Raw genomic sequence first — 23,102 nt, 5'->3', positions numbered from 1 at the left:
TGTGAAAGAGTGGTTCAGGGAGCATACATGAATTTTAACCCCTTTGGGATGTGCTGGATAAGAATTTGCTGTCCCATAATCTCTTCTAGATCTCTATCTTGACATAAATGAATGAAACTCTGGATGGAAATCATGCCTAAAGACAGTCCAATAAGATACTACAGTGTGTGTCATTATTTTGGACCAGCAGTGTATGATAATGAGAGAACTTGCTAGACTGTGCATGACTGGATTTTGTGTATAATTTGAGAGCAAAATCTGTGAGCATTAAAATTTTAGGTGGCTGTTTAATGTACACCTGACAAATGTTGTTGATCACATTACTTCAAAGAGTACAGCACACATCAGAAATGAAATGATTTAATTCTGAACTTAAAGCCATTCAATAAACTTATTTTGTCATCATAAAACTTGGATGTATAGTTACATGGTTTGATCATTGAAATAAATATAATTTTGAAAACAAGTACATATATATTGACTGCAATATTATAAACAAAATAAGAATGATAATAAATAAATTACATCTGCAGCCAAATAAACACACAAATGGCCTACATGCCTAAAAGTATTACTTTTTTATATTTTTAATGCATCATGCTGAAAATAATGTAGAGGTTCGTATAATAACAAAAAAAAAACGTTGTCTCAATTTCAGCACAACTTATATAATGATGTTAAGAAAATGTTCTTTGTTTAAGCTGCCTGTATGTTATTCAGGTTCCAGGGCGGTAATTGCTATCTCAGTCTGAGCAAATAAATAGATAAGCTAAAATAATTATCATTGCAGAGCAAAATGCATATTACCCTGTCATTAAACAGCATAACAACGAACATTCATCAGTATGAGGCATTTACAGTTTTGGAGGAGCATTTCCACATCAGCACATTCCGAGCAAAGCACAGGTTTTACTTACTTTTATGAAAATATATTTTGAAAAGGACCTGATTTAGATTTAACTGAATTAGCCTTTTTTGAGTTTAGTAATGTTAACAGCGGTTGAAAAAATGATATTTGACAATGCTCTTCATATCAATATGTATTTGTATCTCAAAATGAGAAATATTTTCCAGTCATTCACCTGAAAAGATAATAATGTGTACATCTAATAAGCTGATGTACATAAATAAAAACAACAGAAGAAAAACAAAAACCAATGTCCCAGTTTAATAGCATATTCTGTAACATCGGAGTGGGCAGCCACTCACTTGGCCCTTCATCTATCTCCCCACAGACTCCATGTGGCTCCTCTTCTCCACCTTATCTCTCTATCTCTTCCACAGCTGCTGTGCGTAGTTCCCAGCCTCCATCCACATTCAGGTGGACAAGAAGGCCATGCCATGCAGGTTCACCTGGTAATGATGGGCAGTGAGGAAGAGCACGGTCACATGCAAGCAGAACGGGTCACACTTCTTCAAATCAAACCGTCACAATAAGGAATTACACGGAAAAAGTGTTGAATAATCCAAAAAATTAAAGCCTCTTGCACATGACATGTTCTGTCCGAAATGTGGCTGGTATTGTTCAGCAGAAACAAGGGAGAGGTGGTTCATACTTATCTGCCAGCTAGCTCCTTCTTTAAACATGACCTGAAGGAAGTGAAGTGCTCAACAGCTTTGTAGCCCTGGGGTTTAAACAGCAGAAACAGTAAGGTCAGAGGCCAAGCAGTTTATAGTCTGTGAGGCCAGGTAACATGGTTTAGTCAGACAAGACGAAGATATCCTTCAGCACTGACACTTCAAGAAATTAAGTATTTGTGACAAAAATGTTTTGATCTATTTGTCCAGCAGGTGGCAGTAAATCTCTTCTTGCAAACTTCCTTAAAGTGATTTTGCCATCACAGTGATAAATTTTAAGGAGTTTTTTCTTTCTCAAATAGTCACTTGACTTAATTAATTCTCCAGACCCCATAAATTGCACCTCTCACCTCCAACATCAATGAGTATGGAATGACTCACATACAGTTAAGCCTATGCTTCAGAACCACCACAGAATAACGTTAGAAAATTAACAAATAAAATCACTTACACATACATTTGGCACAAACGTTTTGTGGGGTGATTCATAAGAACATGCATGTATATAATATCTTCTAGCACATCACACCTTGATTAGGGACTTTGGAAAGATTTGAGACAGCTGTCGACAGAAATCTGTATCTTGGAAGCATTATAGAGACCTTTTTAAGTTTCCTGGCATGGATGGAGTCTTAAACATATACAGTGGGGCAAAGACTGTCCAAGGAGGGCTGTAATCTTTCTCATATGTACACTCTAACGGTGAGAGACCGTTAGGGTGTAAAAAAATCTTCTCAAGACCTGTGATGTTTTGGGGCTGTTGTTGGGAACAGATTCTCTACTTGACTGAGGTCTGGAGACTAGCTACGCCCCTCCAGAACCTTGTAATGCTTTTTATGTAGTTACTCCTTCGTTGCCCGGGTTGATGTGTTTGGCATCATCTTCAATGCTTTCAGTGATGGAAGGAGATTTTTACCTAAAATCTCACAATACATGGCCCCATTTTTCCTTTCCTTAATACTGATCAGTTGTCCTGTCCCCTATGCAGAAAAGCCACCCCAAAGCATAATGTCTCCAACACCATGCTTAGTGTTCTTGGAATGCAACTCAGCATTCTTCCCCCTCCAAACACGAGTTATATTGTGGTCTCATCTGACCACATGACATTCTATGAATCTCTGGATCATCCAGATGGTCTCTGGCAAACTTTAGACCGGTCTGGAGATGTGCTGGTTTAAGCCGGGGGACGTTTTGAGTGCTGGAGGATTTTAATCCATGATGACGTAGTGTGTTCCTAATAGTAGCCTTTGTTACTGTAGTCCCAGCTCTCCTCAGGCCATTGGCCAGTTCCCCCTGTGTTCTGGGCTGTTTCCTCACTGTCCTCAAGACCATTTGTACCTCACAATGGTCTTGAGGACAGTGAGCTTTGCAGGAGTACAATCTTGTTTCCTGTGTCCTTAGACAGCTCTCTGGTCTTGGCCATGGTGGAGGTACCATTAATACAGGTAACGAGTGAAGGATAGAAGAGCTTCTTGCTTGTTTGTAGGTGCTAGTAAGTGTTCGAAGTTTCTTTATTTTCCTGTTTCTCATAGTTGAAATGTAACTATGATGAAAATGACAGACCTCTCTTGTCTTTTTAAGTGGGACAACTTGCACAATTGGTGGTTTCCAAAGACATTTTTACCCCACTGTATGAAAAGACTAGAGGTTGTCTTGGTGAAATATGCTGCATTTCTCATCAGACCATAAGGGGATCCTACAAATGGTATTTTCTGTGTCAAAGTATTAAAATTGGAAGTGGATCTTGGACTTTACTTGCTGCTGAGGGTGATTGTTTTTTCAGACTTCAGGCTAAAGATTTCAGTCCTAGATATCTTGATGATCTGGGAATTTGAAATAGCCAAAAAACTATCCTGACATTGTCAAACAAGCTCTTTTTACTACATATTAGCACAGGTACCAGCTACATTACCACAGGTACCAGCTACATATTTTACATTTACTAAATAAATGTCATTTAGGTGTAAATTTATTTTTGATGCTGACCCATTATAATAAATATGTATTTTGTACAACCACTCATCCACAGGGAATGCATACATGTAGAAATGACTGAACCCCAACCTGCCGTCTCTTTTTTAACATTTGCATCTTATTATGTCTGTGCTCCTTTTTCAGGTTTTACCCGTGCTCCACGGTGCAGACGGTCCTTCATAATGCCAATGAACTCTTTGTAGCTTAGCTGATCATCATGGTCCACATCGAAGATTTTGAAGATGGTGTTGACCAGATGGTGGGTGAGTTTCAGCCCTGTTGCTACATACACCGCTCTTGCAAACTCATCTGGGTAAGAAATAGATGAAAAGGGTGAGGTGATTGATTGACAAGCTGTTTTCCCCGGGAGTGTGGGAAACCTCTCCTCACCTACTGGTTATGCAAATAATTACTTGTCTATTAATTTTTATTAATAACAATAGTAGTTGTGGCTTTAGTGCCAATTTATTTTAACGGATCAATAAAACTGAATAGAGTCATACATGAATACAGCATGGGTGGTTGACATATTGATGCATGCAAGGCAATGTGGTCAAGGCATAATCCATAAAATTAGTGTCTAGCTAAAGCAGAAAAAAAAACATTTGTCCTGAGTATGCAATTACTCTCAGTCATTCTAACAGCACCACTACCCATGCAGGCGATCTATGCACAGAGAAATCATTTTCTAAAAGTGTTCTACCAGCTCTTGCTGCACCCTGACAGTCTGGTTCAATAACTCTATAGAAACACATGCTGCAGTCTGCTATCACTGTTGGAAATGTTGGAATTTTGGATGTTATCCATTGTCTATAGTTAACAACTTCACTCTTCCAGAGAGGGACTACAAATGTTTATTTAAAAGGGCACGGGACTTATATTCTAGTAGAACCTAGTAGGTGTATTTTAAAGCATTGATGCATTTTAAGTATTAATCAGTCTAGATATTGAGTAACATTGATATGTATGTCCTCAATTCTGTCTGTCCCAATAATTCCGGTACAAAATTGGTACAAAATTATTTAGCATTCAGCATTTTTCTCAGTATTACAAAGCAATGAGAAGAAAAGACATCTACCTTGCCCAATTGAACGGTTGGCAAAGTTGTACATTTGCAAGGCAATTGCAAAATCCTCCAGGTTGTTTAGAAACTGGAAAAAGGACCTAAACTCATCAAAGGTTATTCCCTGGAGCAGAAAGAAGGGGATGATAATAAAAAAAGCAACATTTAGTCATCAGACAGACACAAAAAAGGAATGACACACTCTCTATGGCATTTTGTCATCTTTGCAAATGTGTGTTTACAAGTTGCACCAAAAGAAAGAGAAGAAAAGAAAGAATGACTCAAAGCTGGAGCACTAATGGCGCTACTGAAGGCCCATTTCACAACATTCCAGACCATGCAGGGACCACCATCTATCAGAAAATTAGAAATTTGAATGGCAGAAGCCTTTCCTTTCAGGAACAGCCACATTACGTAACAATCAAAAGGAAAGGTTTAACAATAATGAACAAGATTGCATATGACATGCGATGCTGCAGTGAGACTTGTCATAGAAAGCATGGCCTATTTAAGGCTCCGTCAGCATTTTGATGTACAGATAGGGATGCTTCGGTGCATGTGTAGAAACACAGAGATGATGACAGGCTTTGGAGGGCTCTGCCCTTCTCGGGTCTAAAACAATCTCGCTTTTCAAAACAGCCATGACTGAAGACACAGTTGCTTCTGAAAGCACGAAAAAGCCCTACACAATTAGCCAATCAGTGACCCTAGTCACTACTAGTGAAGGCATGTCTATGTGACCACATGGATGAATTAGGAACGTTCCAGTGTCTGAAGTGGTGCCTCTCAACGCAGTTCTAAGTGAACAAGTGGCCTTGTACATTCTTGCGTTTGCACTAGAGGAGAGTGGATATTTTATCTAAACGATTGGCCCATGACTTGAATTAGTGGCATTAGCTCTTTTATGCAGTTAAAATATCCTACTTGAACATTCTTAGAGGCTAGGGAACCTGTGCCCTGAGAGAACAAATTGCTACACTTCCTCTCAGCAACCTATAATGTGGTCCACGCTCCTTCTTCAAATCAGATCAGAGGCGTTAACAGAAGAGGAAGCATTTAAACGTGTCCGACCTGCTGGTCTTAAGAGAGATAAGAGATGTAATGATGGGGAAAATGCCTTATGCAAACAAAAGACAAGGAGTCGGGGGGCTGAACTACACATGCTCTCTCTGTGCTCATGCTCCCGTCTTTTGAGGGTGCATGTGAGCTGTCGGCAAAGCCATTACAGCTACAAGTGCAAAGAACAGCCCAGCTCCGTGGGGCCTTTCAGAAGCCTGGGGTAAACCTGATACCCTCAGGGCAAACAACAGACTGGACCCGTAGACCTGGACAGGGCCTTTTGGGGGGCATTCAGGCGTATGAGCTATCTCAGCTGGAACCTTCCACCAGGGCTAAGAGCACTAATACAACAGTGTGATTTGCAAATGTCTCAAAGTGCTGGAAGGAATGTTTTTTTTTTCCTTCTCTTTTTGTTACCAAAATGTGAGGACCATAATAGGGAAATCTATACTTTATAGACACTGTAACCTTATATGGCTAGCTTTTGAAATAGTGTAAAATTACACAGGGTTGTTTGTTCATTCTTTGAGGTTTAAAAAAAGAAGAAGGAAAATATAAAAGATGTCTTGTAATTAAGATGGGGATGTTAGCAGGGACAAACCTCTTGTCTCTTCCAGAGCATGAAAAAAAGAAACAACAAGAAGAAGGAGACATTTTTATGTGTACCTTTGGGTATTGTTAATTCCTACTTACCTTATATACATTACTTATAAACCCCAAAATCAACACAGTTAATTTTGCTAGTCTTAATCAGTCACCAGCTATAGTAAATCTCTACACATTGATTTACAAGCAAAGCAAAAAGCATTTCATTGAGGTTAATTCAAAGGAACTTTTCCAGCTGAGTACTAAATCATGAATTAACGTGCCACTGTGTGGTACATGCTCAAAACTTCACACGGGCACTGCTTTTATTTGGACAACAGCTTGTCAATCAATCAGCAGGTCTCACAGCCTGGGACAATGGCATCTGACCCCGTTTGTAGCCGAGAGGTGTGAGGTAAGATGTAAGATTACACTGTTCCTTACAAGCCAAGTGTCAAACGGCACACATTCACTATCTCCTGATGGGCCAGCGGTGCGTTCAAGTGTGGAAAGCAGCTCAGGTGAACACAAACACCGGGAGGGGGCCGGGCGGGTGGGGAGGTGGGCAGGAAGGGCCGAGAAAAGAGGAGAGGAAGGTGGAGGGAGGAAGAATAGGTGATCACAGAAGGTCACAGAGAGAGAGAGCGAGCGAGAGAAAGATGTCAGGTCGAGAAGAAATGGGGTGACAGGTTAATGGCGTGGGTGGGCTTCGGGGATGGAGGTGACTGCACGGGTGTGTATGTGCGCGAGCGTGTGTTTTTGAGCGTAGAGTAGTAATGGGAAGTAATCACCATGATTGGCAGGGCCTGCGCCTTGATGAAAGGCAGCAGGAACTGCGGGGGGCTGGATTTTTGGTTTTTGCTTTATGACTAACAATGAGCATTGCTCTGTGGCAACGTTCCCTTCTGTCTGTCTGTGTGTGGGGGTGACTCTTTTGGCTGGAGGCTACCTTCTCATCCGGGATGCTTTGGCGCACGTTTTCCAAATAGCTGGCAATGTTCTCCACGTTGGTGTAACGCAGCAAGATACGGGCAAAGTCCTCCTCGCTGATAGTGGTCATACCCTTGGAGTAAGTCAGGAACTCAATTTCCAGCACCTCAGTCTGCAGGTTGTCCATGAACCTGGCAACAAGACAGACAAATCATAATCAGAGGTTGTCTCCCCCACTGCTCCGTTCAACAGACTCTGACCAAAGGACCATTGAAGATATCATTTTTATTGTAGTGGGAGCATGGGTAGAGAGTGGTCCCACACTGAAAAATAAATTTAACCATTTAATGTATTTAACCAGTAATACCTGTAGAAGTCATCAAAAGTCAGTTCTGCCTTTCCTTTCTTTCCGAAGAAATGCACCAGCAATGTGGTGTCAATCACCAGGTTGTCATCTGCTCTCTGTGATTGGTCAGGTGGGGCAGACAAGGGAAATACAGAGAAATACAAATAATAGGAATCACAGGGACAAGGGCATCATGGAGCCACCGTGCCAGCAAGTGCAGAGAGCGCATGTTCCTCAAAACCAGGACGAGATTCCTTACAGTCAGGGGTCAACCAAAAAAACAAGGAAACACAAAAAAAACCAAAAGTGAGCTTGACATTAGCGCCTGGACAAGGTTTGCAGATCTTTATACCACCCAAAAGCCAAAGCAAAGTCCTGAAGTAGGAAGTGAACTTTCCAGGTGACATAAACATCATGTGATATGACATGTAACAGCACAAACACACATACATGCATTCTATTCACACCAACAGGCTGGAGACAAAAAGAGCCAGAGTAAAAAAACGCCATCACTGAGACAGACACATGGACACAGAGGCAAGCTCTATTCTGAGACAGACAGGCCATCACAACACCATGCATTTCTCTGCCAACGTCACATACCTAAACCAGATATTCTATCAGCACCAATACAGAAATGCCTAGAGTATGAGCAGAATCCACCTTTTTCAGGAAGTCAGTGAATCTTCAGAATGATCTTGCTCATTCTAAGGTTTTCCCTTATTATCAGTTCCCACCCTCAAGTCAAGTTATGTATGAAAAAGGTGTTCAGGTGAGCAGTTTCTCAGGTCTACATTTCACAAGGCAAGGCCAGCTGGACAGAGAGGTGAAGGAACCATAAGAGGTCTGTTTCACCCCACCGTGAAAAAAGGAAGTTAATCATGCCAAAGTAAAAAAAAATAAAAAAGGTTTCAGAGCATTCCAGCGAGCTCTGCAACCATGCTACAGTCCATCTCTACCTCTAGTCTAAAGTCCTGTCCAGGCGTGGGTGACATTTAAAAAGAATAAAAGGGAAGAATTCAGAGAGAAGCATTGTTCCATTTGACTGCTCCGGTTTCAAGCAGAGATGAAGTGGTAGCAGATGTTGTTTGGTGTGAGGTGTCCTCAGAGGAATAATTCAAAACAACGAGGCAATGGGAAGCGGTCTTCTCTCATCCAGCAATTATGCAACCTTAATTCTTCATTTAAAGATATTGTATTGATAGTAAGAACTATTTCCAGTGGGTTAAAGTGACTTCATCCAAATTCCTCTTTAATCACACGGCATCCTTAATTGTTCTTTCACTCCTTCTCCTGGAAGTTTGACGTCACACACCAATTCCTGGAAGTGGTGTGCTGCCGAGCCATGCGCTCACTCATGGCTTAATGACGTAATGAAGGCCACGCCCACAGACGTATGAGTCGGCATCGACATGGGGACAAGGGGTGAGTGACGGCGAGATTTGTCTGGCCTTTGATCTCAGGCAGAGGTGAAAAACAATGATTATCGACCGCCATGTCTTTCTCTCTCTCTCTCTCTCTCGTTCTGTCTTTTCCTACACACTGACTAATCCTCATTAAGTTCATGCTGCCACTGGAAGAAGAGGAAGAGCACGAGAGCCCAAGAACTGTCATTTCCAGGTCGAGACAAACACACGAACCTGAGCGCTATGTAATCTCAGTCATGTTGGCCGTCAGGATGAAAGGCCTGCGTGTAAATATAGGTCGCGGTACTTGCAATCTTATTAAAGCCCAGTTTCTGCTCAAGGCCCATGTTTAGCACGGTGGGAGGAAATAATCAAATCCACGATGAATAAGCAGTTGAGGCGAGTGGACTGTGTATTTATCTAATAGGACATGTCTACCAGCTGTTTAGACGTATTTTGACTCAGATTAGGTGCCAAATGACTGGCTTTGCTAATACAGAATTCTGAACCTAAAGCAGTCTGTACATTAATGGATACAAGTAGATCGGTCAGACATTTTCAAAAAACAAATCCATATTGACATTTTGGATTGCCTAACATTACCAAAAAGTTTGTTCATAAAAGTGGTAATTCCGATTTGCTGCTCTATACTACGTGTGAAGTAAAAAAATGGACTTACTCTCTATATCACGGCTGTCCAACAAATGGCCAATTAATAGGTGGTGAAAATAAAAGGTGGTGAGAGGTAAGGATTAATTCATGAACAAATTTGACAAACATGGACTGAGGGACGGTGAATAAAACGGGGGTGGGGGGGATGAACGGACGGGGGATTTTTGTCTTCACAGACAGAGGGACAGAGGACTGCTGTACCTCGGCTAGGTCTGAAAAGAGGGCTTGGCTTGCGCTGCGTCTCAGCACGTCCCAGTAGCTCCTGGGCACAAACTCCTGACTCTCTTTTTTAAGCACCTGTGGGGAGGTGTTACGAGAAGCACAGCTGTTAGCAAGGTAGAAAAATGACAAGGCAACTGCTGCTTCTTTATCTGCTATTAAACACACCAAGCTACACGGAAAGGGCGTGATGATAATGTGCTTGTATGATGGAGGGAGGTGCGGCAGTGACATGCTAATCACATGAGGCGAGGTAAACACGAAGCCAGGGAGGGATTAGGCTTTCTGATGATGACAGCGAAAATAATCATGTAGGCTGATATCAAAGTGCGGCGACGCTCAAGGTGCGAATGGGGGCTTTTTTCGGGTAGGTTGCCGTGGGTGTGGGGATATTCCTTTACGACGGCTGTGCAGCACACATCACACAGACATATAAAGACTTTAATGAGACTTCAGTTCCTATGTGTGAAGCACTGCGGTACTGCTTTGTAAAATGATTTCAAACACTTTGATGCGATGAAGATCGGGAGTTAAAAAACACTTTCCTTTTCCCACTTGTTCTCTTCTCCTTCTTTCCTTTACAAAAAATAAACACACACACACACACACACACACAGTTGCTGCCTCTCTCTAGCGAAGACGGCTGCCTAATTTCACCTGGACTGAGAGTGGCTTTTCCTGACATACGGCATGAGAGTGGAAGGAGCCGTCAGATCTGAGGCCAGGTTATGTCTGCAGCCTCCCCTCATGCTGAGAGCCATTACTGGCCTCTCTGCCACTCCCCGACATACGCCTGCATTAGAGCTCAGACAAGGCGGACGAGACAGATGGGGAGGCTTTGTCTAAACATCATAAAAGTGGACCACCTTGGAACTCACCTTGTGAAAATGCGAGTGATCATGTACTGCATATGTGGAATATATATGAGTTTTGCATATTTTGAAGTGCTAGATAAGGAATGTTCACTAATGAGGCAGTCACTAGTTTGCCAATCAGAATTCCCAAGATGATTTCATGTCCCTGTGTACAAGGAAGACAAGAGCGGACAAGATAATTTAAATCACCCAGAATGACGAAGTATGGGCCATGGGCTCCTACCATTTTAAAGTTCGCATGACATGAAAATTTCACTTTGTGAGATTATGTAAAATTAATACTAGCTCCCCTAGCCTGTCTATGGTCCTGCACTGGCTAGAAATGGCGATAGGTCTAAAGCTTGCTCTGGCCATTCGGCTTCACCGTCCACCGGTGATGCACTCAGATGGTCAGATCTTGAATTTGGCCCCTTCTGTTGTAATAGGGGAAAGGTTATCTCCCTTTTCTCATGCTTTGTTCACCCAGAGAATTTTGGACCCCTCCCCTAAGAAAGTAGCCACACCCACCGTTATGGCTTGCAAAGGAGCAAAGCATTGCAGTTGCTCAATGAATGGATGTAAACAAGAGAACAGTTCTTTTAGTTCCGTTACGCAAGTCTATGAAGAACCAGTGGGTTAATTTTTGGAAAACACAGACACAACTTCATGTTTGCACCAAACATTGTGGTTGGTGAATGGTGTTGATGATGTAATTTCTGCGAATGCCCCCTCATTTCTATAGGCCACTTCTATTGGCCCCCTACTCCTCATAAAACATCATAGAAGTTCATCTTCTGGGTGTCAGAAATAATTAAACACCAACAAAATGGGCTGTCAGATCCTCCTTTTAGTTTGTTTCTCCCCATCAAGATACAGATAAGATTCATATTTGTATCCAGAAGACATACTTGATGTGACATTAGAGAAGACTGCTCATGCGATTTAACATCTGATAACTTATTTTGGTCTGCAAGGGTGTGTGAGCATATAGGTTTCAGCTGTACCTTGAATAGCAGCTCAATAGAAAATGCATTTGGCACCCACAATACATGTTGTCTGAATGAAACCACATATAATTCATTTATAGAAATCAATTGATTGTGTTTGGACCTTGACTGGGTCAATAAAACAGAATGAGCATATGCTTTGCTGTCCTAAATCCTTACATAATTGAAACATCACTAAGCTGACAGATGATTTCTATCTATCTATCTATCTATCTATCTATCTATCTATCTATCTATCTATCTATCTATCTATCTATCTATCTATCTATCTATCTATCTATCTATCTATCTATCTATCTATCTATCTAGATAGATAGATAGATAGATAGAGAGCATATCAGGTCACTGTAGAAAATCATCATGTGGGACAGAGGGATACATACGCTGTTCACAGGAGCAACCTGATATCCATAGAGCTGCATAGTCTTACACACACAGACGGGATCACAGCATGCGGTCAGAGTGGATGAGGGAGAGAGGAAGGAAAAAGGGAAGGAAAAGGAGGAAAAGAATCACAGATACATGTTAGAAACATGCAAGGAAAGAGCCAAGGTTCACATTAAACACACCACAGAGGCCACACTGCTAATAGTAATAACTACAGCTACAACTGTGAACAACTGAACCCACTGACAATATTCCAGAGTGTGAACAGATTCACGGTAGATTATCTTCTGTGTCTGTTTAACACTGTCATCTCATTCCATCATCCCACTGTGATGAAACCACGATAGGTTGTGATAACCAGCCATCTAGCCTATTGTTGTACATCTACTAATACTTGGAGTGTGGACCCCTATGATTATTTATTGCTACAGTTCCTAAAAGTAACATAGATGAAGTTGGATTTGGCAACAATATACACTAATTTCTACTATAATGAATCCCATGCTGCTAAGAAGCTCTCCTGAAATCTATGGACATCATTCACATCTATGTTTTCATCAGTTCTCTTCTAAGGCCAATTAGGAACTCATAATCCAATTCATAATGTGTTCTTCAACAAACATAAATATTGCATTTCTGTTCTTCTAATGATGAATCCCATTGTCCTCGTAAGATAAAACGTAATGCCAGTTGTTAGTATTTAGCATAAACAAATACTCCGCCTATCCCCATAAAAGGGCACGAGACTGCAGGACTGTGTCCATACACGGTAAACATGAAGTCCAAACATCTTTTGTAGTTCTGAAGTGGAGTTTCGGCAAACAAGCAGTAACATTTATTAGTGTCAATAATAGTGTCAATTTAAAAAATGGAATCCTTGGACATATTTTTTAGGACATATTAAAAATATGACATATTGTGAAAACTGTATATTGTATCATATATGTAGGATGATATCAGGCTTTAACTAAATTTTGAAAAAAAAAAAAAAAGTGAAAACAACAGTCAATACCAAAATCTTCATATAAACCATGTTGGTCTTAACAATTGTAGGTGAATGTTATTGGCCCAGTGCTGAGTAATACGTCTTATTTCCTTTAACTCCACAGTGTATTAAACAGCTACTTAATTCTTACACAGGTTCAAACAACATTCCTCAAACCCTGGCCAGGTTGAAAAACAGATCTGTCTTCTAAGTGTGCTCGAACCTCTGAAGCTAATGCCACAAAAGCTCTCCCAAAGTCCTCTTTATCTCCTCATCAAATCCACGTGTTTACATTGGCCTGCAGGAGCTGCTTATGGAAGATGTCACCTGTTCTCCAAAACACTGAACCTGCAGGGGCGGCTTGCTTCAGTGCACTCACTTTGGGCTCACCGTTCTTCAAAGAGCGTCTCCCACGCAACAGCTCAAGCATACATGGAGCTATCTACAGAACATGGTGGTGATCCAGCATTGGACATAAAACCTTGCCTCAGACAGAATCACAGTTCAACCCCGAAACACTATTGAACAAACAGGTGTTATGATTTTGAAGCTTGAAATAACAATAGTCTAGTCTACTCAATAATGGTCAAAGCCCAGTGTAACCCTATTCCTTACTATATGTAAAGTTTGCTTTTTATCATGTAAATCTAGACAAAACCCTATGCACCGACTCACTGGGCATCCCTCCCCTCCTAATCCCTCTGCCTTACCAGCTGTGCCGATTTTTCTGCATCTCCTTTCCGTTCCTTCTTCTCGTTCTTCTTACGAAATATTTCCTGCAGCTGGGAGGAAGGACACACAGACGCTAATCATGAATATTGGTTCTTGTTATCAGTTCAGTGCTGCCCACAAGGTCTGTGTAAATGATACAGAGATTTTATAGTAGTTAATTAATTATAAATTATAAATGCATGCAGGAGAGATCATCTAGACTGATCAAATATATTCTGTAGTTAATAGTTTGTATCATATATCACTATCTGACTTTCTGTCTGTCTGTCTGTCTGTCTGTCTCATACACACACAATGCACAAATAAACAATTAAACAAAAATAGATCTTGAGTAGATATTCCCCTTATCGTCAAGCCCATTAAATGAAGACATTCAGTTTTCAATTGAAGTACATTAACGATGAAGGTTTCATAAGGTGATACATAACACAAATTTATAAAACACGGTGATCTGAAACAAAGCAGGAAGTAGAAGGTTCAAATGAAAAGCTGAAAGTGTTGTTTTATTTAGACTATAATATCTGTATGTGTCATGGATCCCATTTGGCCTGCCTCCCCCCGCTCCCAATTACGCTTCTCCCCTTCTCACCATGTCTGCACCTGATAATTTATACAAAATAATTTCTGTTTTCTACCTTTCTTTGCATATCAGACTAAATGTAGATGCCATAAAAAACACAAGTCTGATGGTTTATGGAAAGTGATTTAAAAAGTATAATTTTTTTGTTGGTAATGATGAAAACAAACATGCAATAAACATGTGGTTACTTCCTAGCAAAATATGACCAAAACAGGTGAATATTGACAGGTGAATATTGTGTGTGCGGATGGTGAGGTGCTGCACAAATTCTCCCACTGGGGAGGCCACTCACCACCAGGAACTCCCTCTTGTCCACCATCTGGTTCCCGTCGGCATCAAACATGTTGAAGGCAATCTTAAACCCGGCATGAGGCTCTGCAGAGGATGAGGCACATGTATGATATGGCAGCTACAAAGAATGCCTTGATCTATTCATTCAAACTATATAAAGAGCCATGATCTTACATGCTGGCCATGTTACAATATATGTCAACCAAATGTATGTCTTTCTTTCTTTCTGTCTTTTTTAATTCAGTGTGTCTGTATATATGTGTGAACTAAGCCCATTCTGACAGGCCTCATCCCACAAACATTACCACGTCATTCTGAGGCCGTTCCAGTTTCTGTAATTCCTCTAGTGTGTTGTGTTGGCATGGAAATGGCGCCATGGTGCACAGGGGGCACCTGACACAACCCCTGCTGCTGTGCTGAGTGAAGCCCTTCACGTGCTGACGTGTTAAGTCCTCCGCCAGAGAGACAGAGGGAGAGAGAGGAAGGCAGAAATCGGGCTGCAGGAGGGAAGAGTGTGAGTGAGTCCCGAAGGAGCCTTTTAGACATTGGGCTTCTGCCAGTGCAGCGAGGGACATTTTGTGATCTGAAGGCGATCTCTCTCTTTTCTGAGAGGACTAGAGTGTTTTGGGTGATTCTGGGTGGGCCTTGCCTCGAGTTAGACCATACTGTAAACTTTTAACTGCCTCGAGCTCTGGCTTTGTTAATGATTTGTGTTTAAAACATGGCCCCACTAAAGTAAAGGGGAGAGGGAAAATGATAATAGATTTTAAAAAAGCCAGTGTGAGGGGGGAGAGAGGAGAGGAAGAAAAGAGAGATAGACAGACGGCCGGGTAACTCACTTGTCAGAATGCACAGCAGAAAGAGATACTCTGTGTAAGCGATGATGCCTGCAACAGAAGGGAAATCAAAGGCATCACATCCATTCTGTTAATGTACAGTTACAGTAACACGCCCGGTGCACCTCTGCAGACCACAATCGCCATCGCCCCCCCACCACCACCATTGAAAGCGCTGGAGGCGGCTTGTCTGAAGGCTGGATTAAAATATTTACTGATTTTCAAAGCGGAGGCCTCCCGAGATAAATGGAAGTCGCAGGACCCTAACCCCACTCTTCACCGGAGGGGGAGGACGATCGTAATCCTCCCTTTCATGCAGATAAAGATCTAAAAAGGTTGCCTCCCGGGTTCAACCCCAACGCCGGTGTTCGGGCCCACACACCGGGGCCAGATAGCTTTGACACAACAAGTGACCGGCGTGGAGACAAGAGGGTCCAGCTCAAAGTCCTTCTGTTTGGATAAGAGCGGTGTACAACCATCCGTCACTGGCAACCGACGGGTCCCATTTAGGCCGGCAGGAGGCCCGGGGTCTCGCTTTGTTGGAGGAGAGTGTCATGAGAGAGAACGAAATATACAGAGCAGGAGTGAAAGAGGTTTGGGGCAAAGGGAAGATGGACTCTTGCGGACATGGAAGTAAGATAAGGGTGGGGGTGGTGGATGACTTGTCTTACATGGTTGCTGAAAGCGTTCCCCTTCATGGCCTCTGTTTGGAGAGGAAGACAGTAGTTTGGGTACAAGATAGTTCCGGGTCACTGGATCAAGTCTTTAAAAAAACCACACGAGTAATGCTAACAGCCTCAGGTAACGAGGAGCAGAAGAAACCGAATAGAACGGAAGAGACGATGATACCATCCTCAATCAACAATGTACCTTCTTTCATTATTGCACTGTGATTGAATTCTAGGCGCTCAAACTATTATAAGTTAACTGAAGAGGAGGAACTAACTACCCCTTTTTGTTGGTATGAAGGGGCAGTGGTGACCTAGTGATTAGGAATGCGAACTTGACGCTGAAAGGTTTTGGGATCAAATCTCAAACCACTAAGGTGCAACTGAGGTCCCGTTGAGCAAGGTACCCTCCCCACATACCACTCCCTGGGAACCTTTCATGGCTGGCCATTGCTCACTAAGGGTGATGGGTTGTGTGCACTATGTCTTTTGCACATTGACAAAAACTCTATTTCACTTCACATGAAAATGTAATCAATTATGTTAAAAAAAAAAAAAGAGATCGACAGCTCTTAATCACGCTTGTTCTTCTGAGTATTTTTAAACTTACAGCAAATGCGGTACTGTCATTAAAGATTGTGATTCTCTATTTATTTATTTAAACCCTCAGGATGCCAAGCCAGCTCCATGCTTGGCGTGTAGCGTTGCGCTTAAGGCATGTTTCAGAATAGTACCCTGTTTAATCTCTCAATACAGTTTCATTGTAATTTTTTGTGGTCATACAATGCTAGCATTAACCATTGTGCATTTTACCCAGTTTTTTTCTTCAAAAATGATATTGACAAAAACAAAATACTTGGAGTTTCTTTGGCACTCACAGCCGCAGTTGGATGATGTTTGAAAAGACATGTTTTGAGAGGTGAGCACATCCCAGGTTTCGGAGAGCTCTTAGGCGATGATGCCAGACACCTTTTAAGTGTTCAGTAAAACCCCTTTGTCGGTTTGGCGTGCACGCTTGGCAAATGTGCTCAGACTAGCTTACAACTGAATTCCACACTCAGGCCCACACCTTATGTCCTGTCTCTGATGGCAACCGTAATCCGATGCCATTCCAGGGATCGGAGCTGTCCGCAGCCATGACAGGCTGGGCAGAGAGGGAGCGTGTCCCAACACCGCAAAGAACAAGCAGCTTTTCGTGCTCATCTTTGTTTTTTTTTTTTGGTAAAAAAAAAGTCCTTTGTTCAACAATCACTTTGAAAATGCTCTTCTTCTCCCTCCTTTCTCACACGTTCAACAGTAGGGATTAGGAGGCTGAAACCTGGCACCGATTCTTCTTGAAAAGAAAGAGGGATAGGGGAGAAGGAAAAAAGAAAACATTTACAGCACATTCTCTACCTAGAGCCCCGGAATGTGGTCCTCCCGAAGACCGACAGACAGCAGGGAGTTCCCATGCGGCCACACACCAGCAAGGCCTGACCTACGCTGCATGCTGGCCAATAGGCAAATCTTCACACGCAATTACACTTAATCACTTAAACTTGTCACCCATCCATCTACTGTTCCAACCCACTGGGTACAGGTCAGCGTCACAAGGCAGGTACAACCTCTGCACAGGTCACCAATTCATCACAGGAGGACAACACAAACACACCCTGGGAAAAATTAGAATAACCAAATCTCTTAACCTGTGTTTGAACTGTGGGAGGAAAGTGATGCACTCAGAAAACACAGAGAAAATAGCCTGATCCAATTATGCTTTCTTTACTTTATTATATATTGTAAGCACATTCAACATGTTTTCCTCCACTTCTACTTCTGGCCTCTCCCTCAGTGTTCTATGTGATCTGGCCCTGTTGATCAAAGGGGGAGTTGCTTAGCAATGATGGCAAATTTAGCCAACAATTACTTGGCACCAGGAGAATACTGGCCAGACATGTTCCCAGGTAAACGCTCGCTCAGATGAATCATGCCAGTCTGCTGCTGTTTTCCAGAACATTTAATGGTTTATCAATTAACCAATTACAGGGCCTAGTAACCTAGTACGGAGTGTCACAACAAAAAGGAACAATAGCAAAAGAATTGAAATAGTTTCAGTTTACTGAATGGATGATGGGTTAGGGGTTAATTTCTCAACAACAAAAGGAAAAACCTTCTGCACCCATAGTTCTTTTAGTGCATAAACGAAATCACCACACCATGCGCTGAAGAAACATGACCTATTTTTAAAAAAATCTCAATTTCCCAAAGGTGGTACGGTGCAGTGCAATGAGTGCTCATCTGCAACAAATCTGTGCTTCTCTAGTGATAAGGTCGACATTTCTCTCTATCTCAATCCCACCTTGCAGACCCCCTATAAGCACTATCAAATCTGGTCCCACCACAGAAGGAACTCTGTGCTTGACTAAGCCATGTGACATTCCCCAAGGACTGTCCCCTCCCTCACTCCCTCCCCTGGAAACTGATCCACAGAGACCAATCAAATAGGTCCCATTACAAAAAAAAAATGTAAGTAATTCTAGTTCATAATTAATATCATTGTAAATGATGCAATTCTAATGTATCTGAATGTAAGATTGTCAGAGACACTCTACATTGAGCACCGCGAAAGAAATCATTATCATGAGGAGATGATAATTAAGATGGGTTTATATTTAGTATGATCCAGAGAACACAGAGGGAGTGTGTGTGTATGTGCAGCGTGTGCGAGTGTGTGTAATTATCACCCGGGGGAATTGAACGGCTCATGCTACACTGTTCTGTGCTCAGCAAGCAAATGCTTTAATTGCGGGGTTTGTTGTTCAAGTCTCCTTAACTCTACTTATTTATCTGTATGTTGCTTTTTTTATTTTCTGGCAGGATTGCACTAGCAATTGCCTGGGGAACCACATGTTTCCGGATGCGCAGGGAAAAAACATGGGCAAGGGGAGTGTAATAAAGTGAAAGAAAAGAGGAAAAAAGGAGAAAAAGAGAGAGTGTCTGAGCTATTTTTAGGGTAAGTTGTAACACAGGGCATCTCCAGCTTAGCAGAGCACCACTGTGAGCGAGGGAGAGATGAAGGAGGGAGTGATGAATGAAGGAATGGAGGAAGGGAAGGGAAGCTGGGTGGCCATTCAAAGGAAATGGAAGCAGATACCAGGGGCATGATGATCTAAATGCTGTTTCACACCAAACCTACAAATGCTCTCTCTATAAACACTGCATAAAAAATCATTTTTGAGGACTAATTAATCCAGTTTTTACATACAGATCGGTTATGGGCAGGGCTCACTTTTTCGAGGCTCTAGAAGTGATTGCAATGTGGACTTAACACGCCTTTTTCTGTGACTTTGCTTTGTTGTTAACCGGGTTTGAAATACCAAGCAGGCTCATCACTGCATTGTTTGCATTGCAGAGATGTCCTTGAAGAACTCTGCCTATTTCCTACCTCTCTCACGCAGATTCCGGAAGAGTTTAGACGACCCTTTCCAAACTGCGGGTGTTTCAGACAAGATCTTCTCCAGCTCCTTCAAATGAGAAAAAACATGAATTAGAAACGTTCCATACCTTAATCCTTTCTTGTTAATAACCATGCAACATATAGCCTTAACAACCACTCCAGAGCTTAAGGCAATGCTGTTTTTTTTAATATATTTAAAGGTGGCTAATTATCTGTTGCACGACCAATCCCAACACGCCCAGTACAAAACATCATTCACTTTGTGTGAATAGGGCTACACGCTGACAGTGGTAGGGCAAGACAGAGGCTACAATCAAACCTGTTTGGTGAGGGACCTCCAGGGCTTCTTGTCTGAAAAAGATTGAACGTGTGAGGCCAGATTAGATAACAGTGGATCAAATTGAATGAAAGTACAGGCTAAAAGTTTGGACACACCTTCTCATTCAGTGTGCTTTCTTTATTTTCATGACCATTTACATTGGTAGATTCTCACTGAAGGCATCAAAACTATGAATGAACACATGTGGAGTTATGTACTTAAAGTTATGTACTTAAAAAGTGGAGACCTGGCCTCCACAGTCACCGGACCTGAACCCAATCGAGATGGTTTGGGGTGAGCTGGACCGCAGAGGGGGCAACAAGTGCTAAACACCTCTGGGAACTCCTTCAAGACTGTTGGAAAATCATTTCAGGTTACGACCTCTTCGAGAGAATGCCAAGAGTGTGCAAAGCAGTAATCAGAGCAAAGAAACTAGAATATAAACATGTTTTCAGCTATTTCACCTTTTTTTGTTAAGTACATAACTCATTCATAGTTTTGATGCCTTCAGTGAGAATCTACCAACGTAAATGGTCATGAAAATAAAGAAAGCACACTGAATGAGAAGGTGTGTCCAAACTTTTGGCCTGTACAGTATATATATATATATGAAAAACCATCAACATTTCAATTTCTTTTTTTATTATGAAGGGGGAAACTAATGAACAATTACGGTAATAATGATTATAGGGTCAATACCCACAACAGAATAATTGTAGTTGTAGGAGGTGTATGAACTTGCTCATAATCCCATAGAGGCCCACCTGAATTTTTACTTTTTCTATAACCCCATGTTTTGAAAATCCTGCCACATCAATTCATTAAACAAATAAACAGGCACAGTGCTGTACTTGCATTGACATAGTCAATTACCATCAACTGACATTTAACACAGGGGCGCGTTACATAATAATAATCATACTAATATTTTTAATAATGCTTGGAAAAACAAAAAAGATTGAGCTGCAAGCTGCCAAGTCTTCCAGACACTGACAACAAAGAGAAAACATTGTGTTCTCAGCCATTATACACAGGTACATTTTTATTTTGCCATAGAAACACACAGGGTCTTCTGCAAACCATGATTTACTTGGCAGTTCACCCAGAGTGTAAACATGCACAGTTTTTGCCACATGTCATTCTGTCAAAAAATGTGTTTGCACTGGCAGGTTATGAAAAAAGGAAGGAAAATTAATAATGATAATAACAATAAAAAAAAATTGGTAGAGATTCCTGTTGCACTCTTAGCTACAAACTCCACAGCAAATGCTAGCAAGCATCCATGAAGAAGAAACAAGACAGAAAGGATAACCAGTATGACTTTCTAAAAGCTGACCCGTGAAAGATGTCACCTCCTACTGTACGTTAAGATGCATTATGTGCCCCTCCTGTGTCACGGTAAATTGTGCATTTAAGCATTAGGCGCTCTCCTGGCAAACAGTGACCTGGCATCTCGTGTCAGTGTTAATCATAATGTTTAATGAGAGCTGTGGGTTCCATGCTAGCTACAAAAATTGGCTTTTTCGAACCATAATTCAAACCTGTGTAAAGCTAATTCATTCTTGTTATTAATCACGCACTTAAGCGTATTTGCTTTAAAGACACTTGCTGGAATTATGGCCTCTTTTGATTTATAGAATGATCTTATTAGCCAAGGACAGTGAGGTAACTATGGGCATAAGGACGGGCTACTTTTAAGCATGAAATTTATGAAATCTCAATAACAATTCATCACTGTAATTTCAAATGGTAGAAAAACCTGTGCGTACTTCGGGGCTCGCTCATGGTGACCGACTCTATGAAGTTCTGGGGGGTCATGTAGAGCTGGCCCTCATACTCCACGGAGCTGAAGAGACGGAAGCGGTGCTCATGGGAAGACATGTACACATCGCCTTCTTCAAAGTCAAATTGCCTCCCCTACAAACAAAAGGAGCTTTAGTACCGTACCTAGGTCTTAGGTTTAATACTTAGGTTTAATACTCATTTAATACTTTTGGATAGTCCCTTCCAGGACAACTTCCGTTACTGTCAACCTTTACTGTAAGCATTTTATTAGTTTCACGTTCATTGTCTGAAAATTTGTGCAGTACTGTATTTATCTCAGTAGTGTCCTTTGATTCAGCAGAGCTGGAAACATCCATTCATTCATCCGTATTTCTGTTTATTTGGCATTCATTCTGGCAGCTGACATCTAAAAAAATCTTCTTTGTGCCTCAGTTTCAGCTCATCATCTCTCCACATCCCTTAACCGTGTGAACAATATGCCAGCGGCCTTTGCCTTCCATTGAAATGTATTAGCTAAAGGATTTCACTTCAGCCTAAAAATAGCCGTACCCCTCCAGCACTTTACTCAAGTCACACTGAAAGGGAACTGGAAGATTAAAAGCCAGAGAGAGAAGGAGAGAGAGAGAAGGGGGGGGGGGGGAAGCAACTACTGCACATATTTTCCAGCTGTAATTAGAAACAATTCCACTGATGGATCCTGCAGTGGACTTGTGGTAAAGGAAAGTGCGGCCCGTTCATCTTTTCCACTATTTTTTCATGGACTGTAAGAATACTCTCAGTGCAGCTATCCTTAAACAGCAACAAATAAACACAGTAACCAATGATGGATGCAATTAAATGCACAAGGTCATACATTTTACATGCACTTCATGTTAAAATGTGCCATGTTAGACAATTTAGAATGAATAATGAACAAATATGTGTGTGTAAACAAAATGTAAGTTGTCTGTATATAGATATGACCACTACCTTTAAACTGCAATTCATTATTTACTTACATGTTGCATCAAAGGATTTGAATAATTGTACAACAAAGACAAAAAAAGAGATCAAAGGGCATATTTAGCATATTAAAGCGCATGAAATACCCATGTTTGACTGATGCAGGGGTATTCCAAGATTAAAACAAACTGGCCAGAGAGTCATCCAAACTGTGAAGGAAATCTACCAAATGGGTACTTTCTCCACAATATTCATATTAATGGGTCTGCCATTACTGCCATTACATAAGTTCAAACGTGATAATCGGCATGTGAAGCTTGACCTGGCTCCACTTCAGGCTTGTGCACTTATGTTTAATGTCCCGGTTAGTCGGGATGTTATTGCAAGAGCAGGGTTCATTCACTTAATTGCAAGTTGAGATATGTGTTATGACGTGAGGGACAGGCTA

At 41.5% G+C, this 23,102-nt stretch overlaps 1 protein-coding gene across 11 annotated transcripts in view; it reads right to left on the bottom strand.

Moving 5' to 3' along the window:
• Window positions 1-344: 344 nt before the first annotated feature.
• The window catches only part of micu3a (mitochondrial calcium uptake family, member 3a), a 23,387-nt gene continuing 629 nt past the window's right edge, over window positions 345-23,102 (bottom strand). The window contains exons 2-17 of one of the 11 annotated variants that reach the window (XM_028975916.1): window positions 21,697-21,844; window positions 19,928-19,959; window positions 19,597-19,675; window positions 15,508-15,555; window positions 14,670-14,752; window positions 13,776-13,847; window positions 12,077-12,118; window positions 9,815-9,910; window positions 8,495-8,509; window positions 7,557-7,651; window positions 7,209-7,380; window positions 6,276-6,284; window positions 4,631-4,739; window positions 3,704-3,861; window positions 1,557-1,625; window positions 345-1,353 (exon numbers count right to left, since the gene is read on the bottom strand). In XM_028975916.1, coding sequence (XP_028831749.1) covers window positions 1,557-1,625; window positions 3,704-3,861; window positions 4,631-4,739; window positions 6,276-6,284; window positions 7,209-7,380; window positions 7,557-7,651; window positions 8,495-8,509; window positions 9,815-9,910; window positions 12,077-12,118; window positions 13,776-13,847; window positions 14,670-14,752; window positions 15,508-15,555; window positions 19,597-19,675; window positions 19,928-19,959; window positions 21,697-21,844 — 1,227 coding nt within the window. In that variant the 3' untranslated portion in view covers window positions 345-1,353. Of the gene's footprint in view, window positions 1,357-1,556; window positions 1,626-3,703; window positions 3,862-4,630; window positions 4,740-6,275; window positions 6,285-7,208; window positions 7,381-7,556; window positions 7,652-8,494; window positions 8,510-9,814; window positions 9,911-12,076; window positions 12,119-13,775; window positions 13,848-14,669; window positions 14,753-15,507; window positions 15,556-19,596; window positions 19,676-19,927; window positions 19,960-21,696; window positions 21,845-23,102 lie in introns of all 11 variants that reach the window. The other 10 variants (XM_028975914.1, XM_028975918.1, XM_028975917.1 and 7 more) reach the window with 10 other exon arrangements.

Source organism: Denticeps clupeoides, chromosome 4 (genome assembly GCF_900700375.1).
Source record: "Denticeps clupeoides chromosome 4, fDenClu1.1, whole genome shotgun sequence".
Classification (NCBI taxonomy): Eukaryota; Metazoa; Chordata; class Actinopteri; order Clupeiformes; family Denticipitidae; genus Denticeps; species Denticeps clupeoides.
The sequence above is the reverse complement of the archived record's forward strand: the minus strand, read 5'-3'. Positions and strand labels throughout refer to the sequence as shown.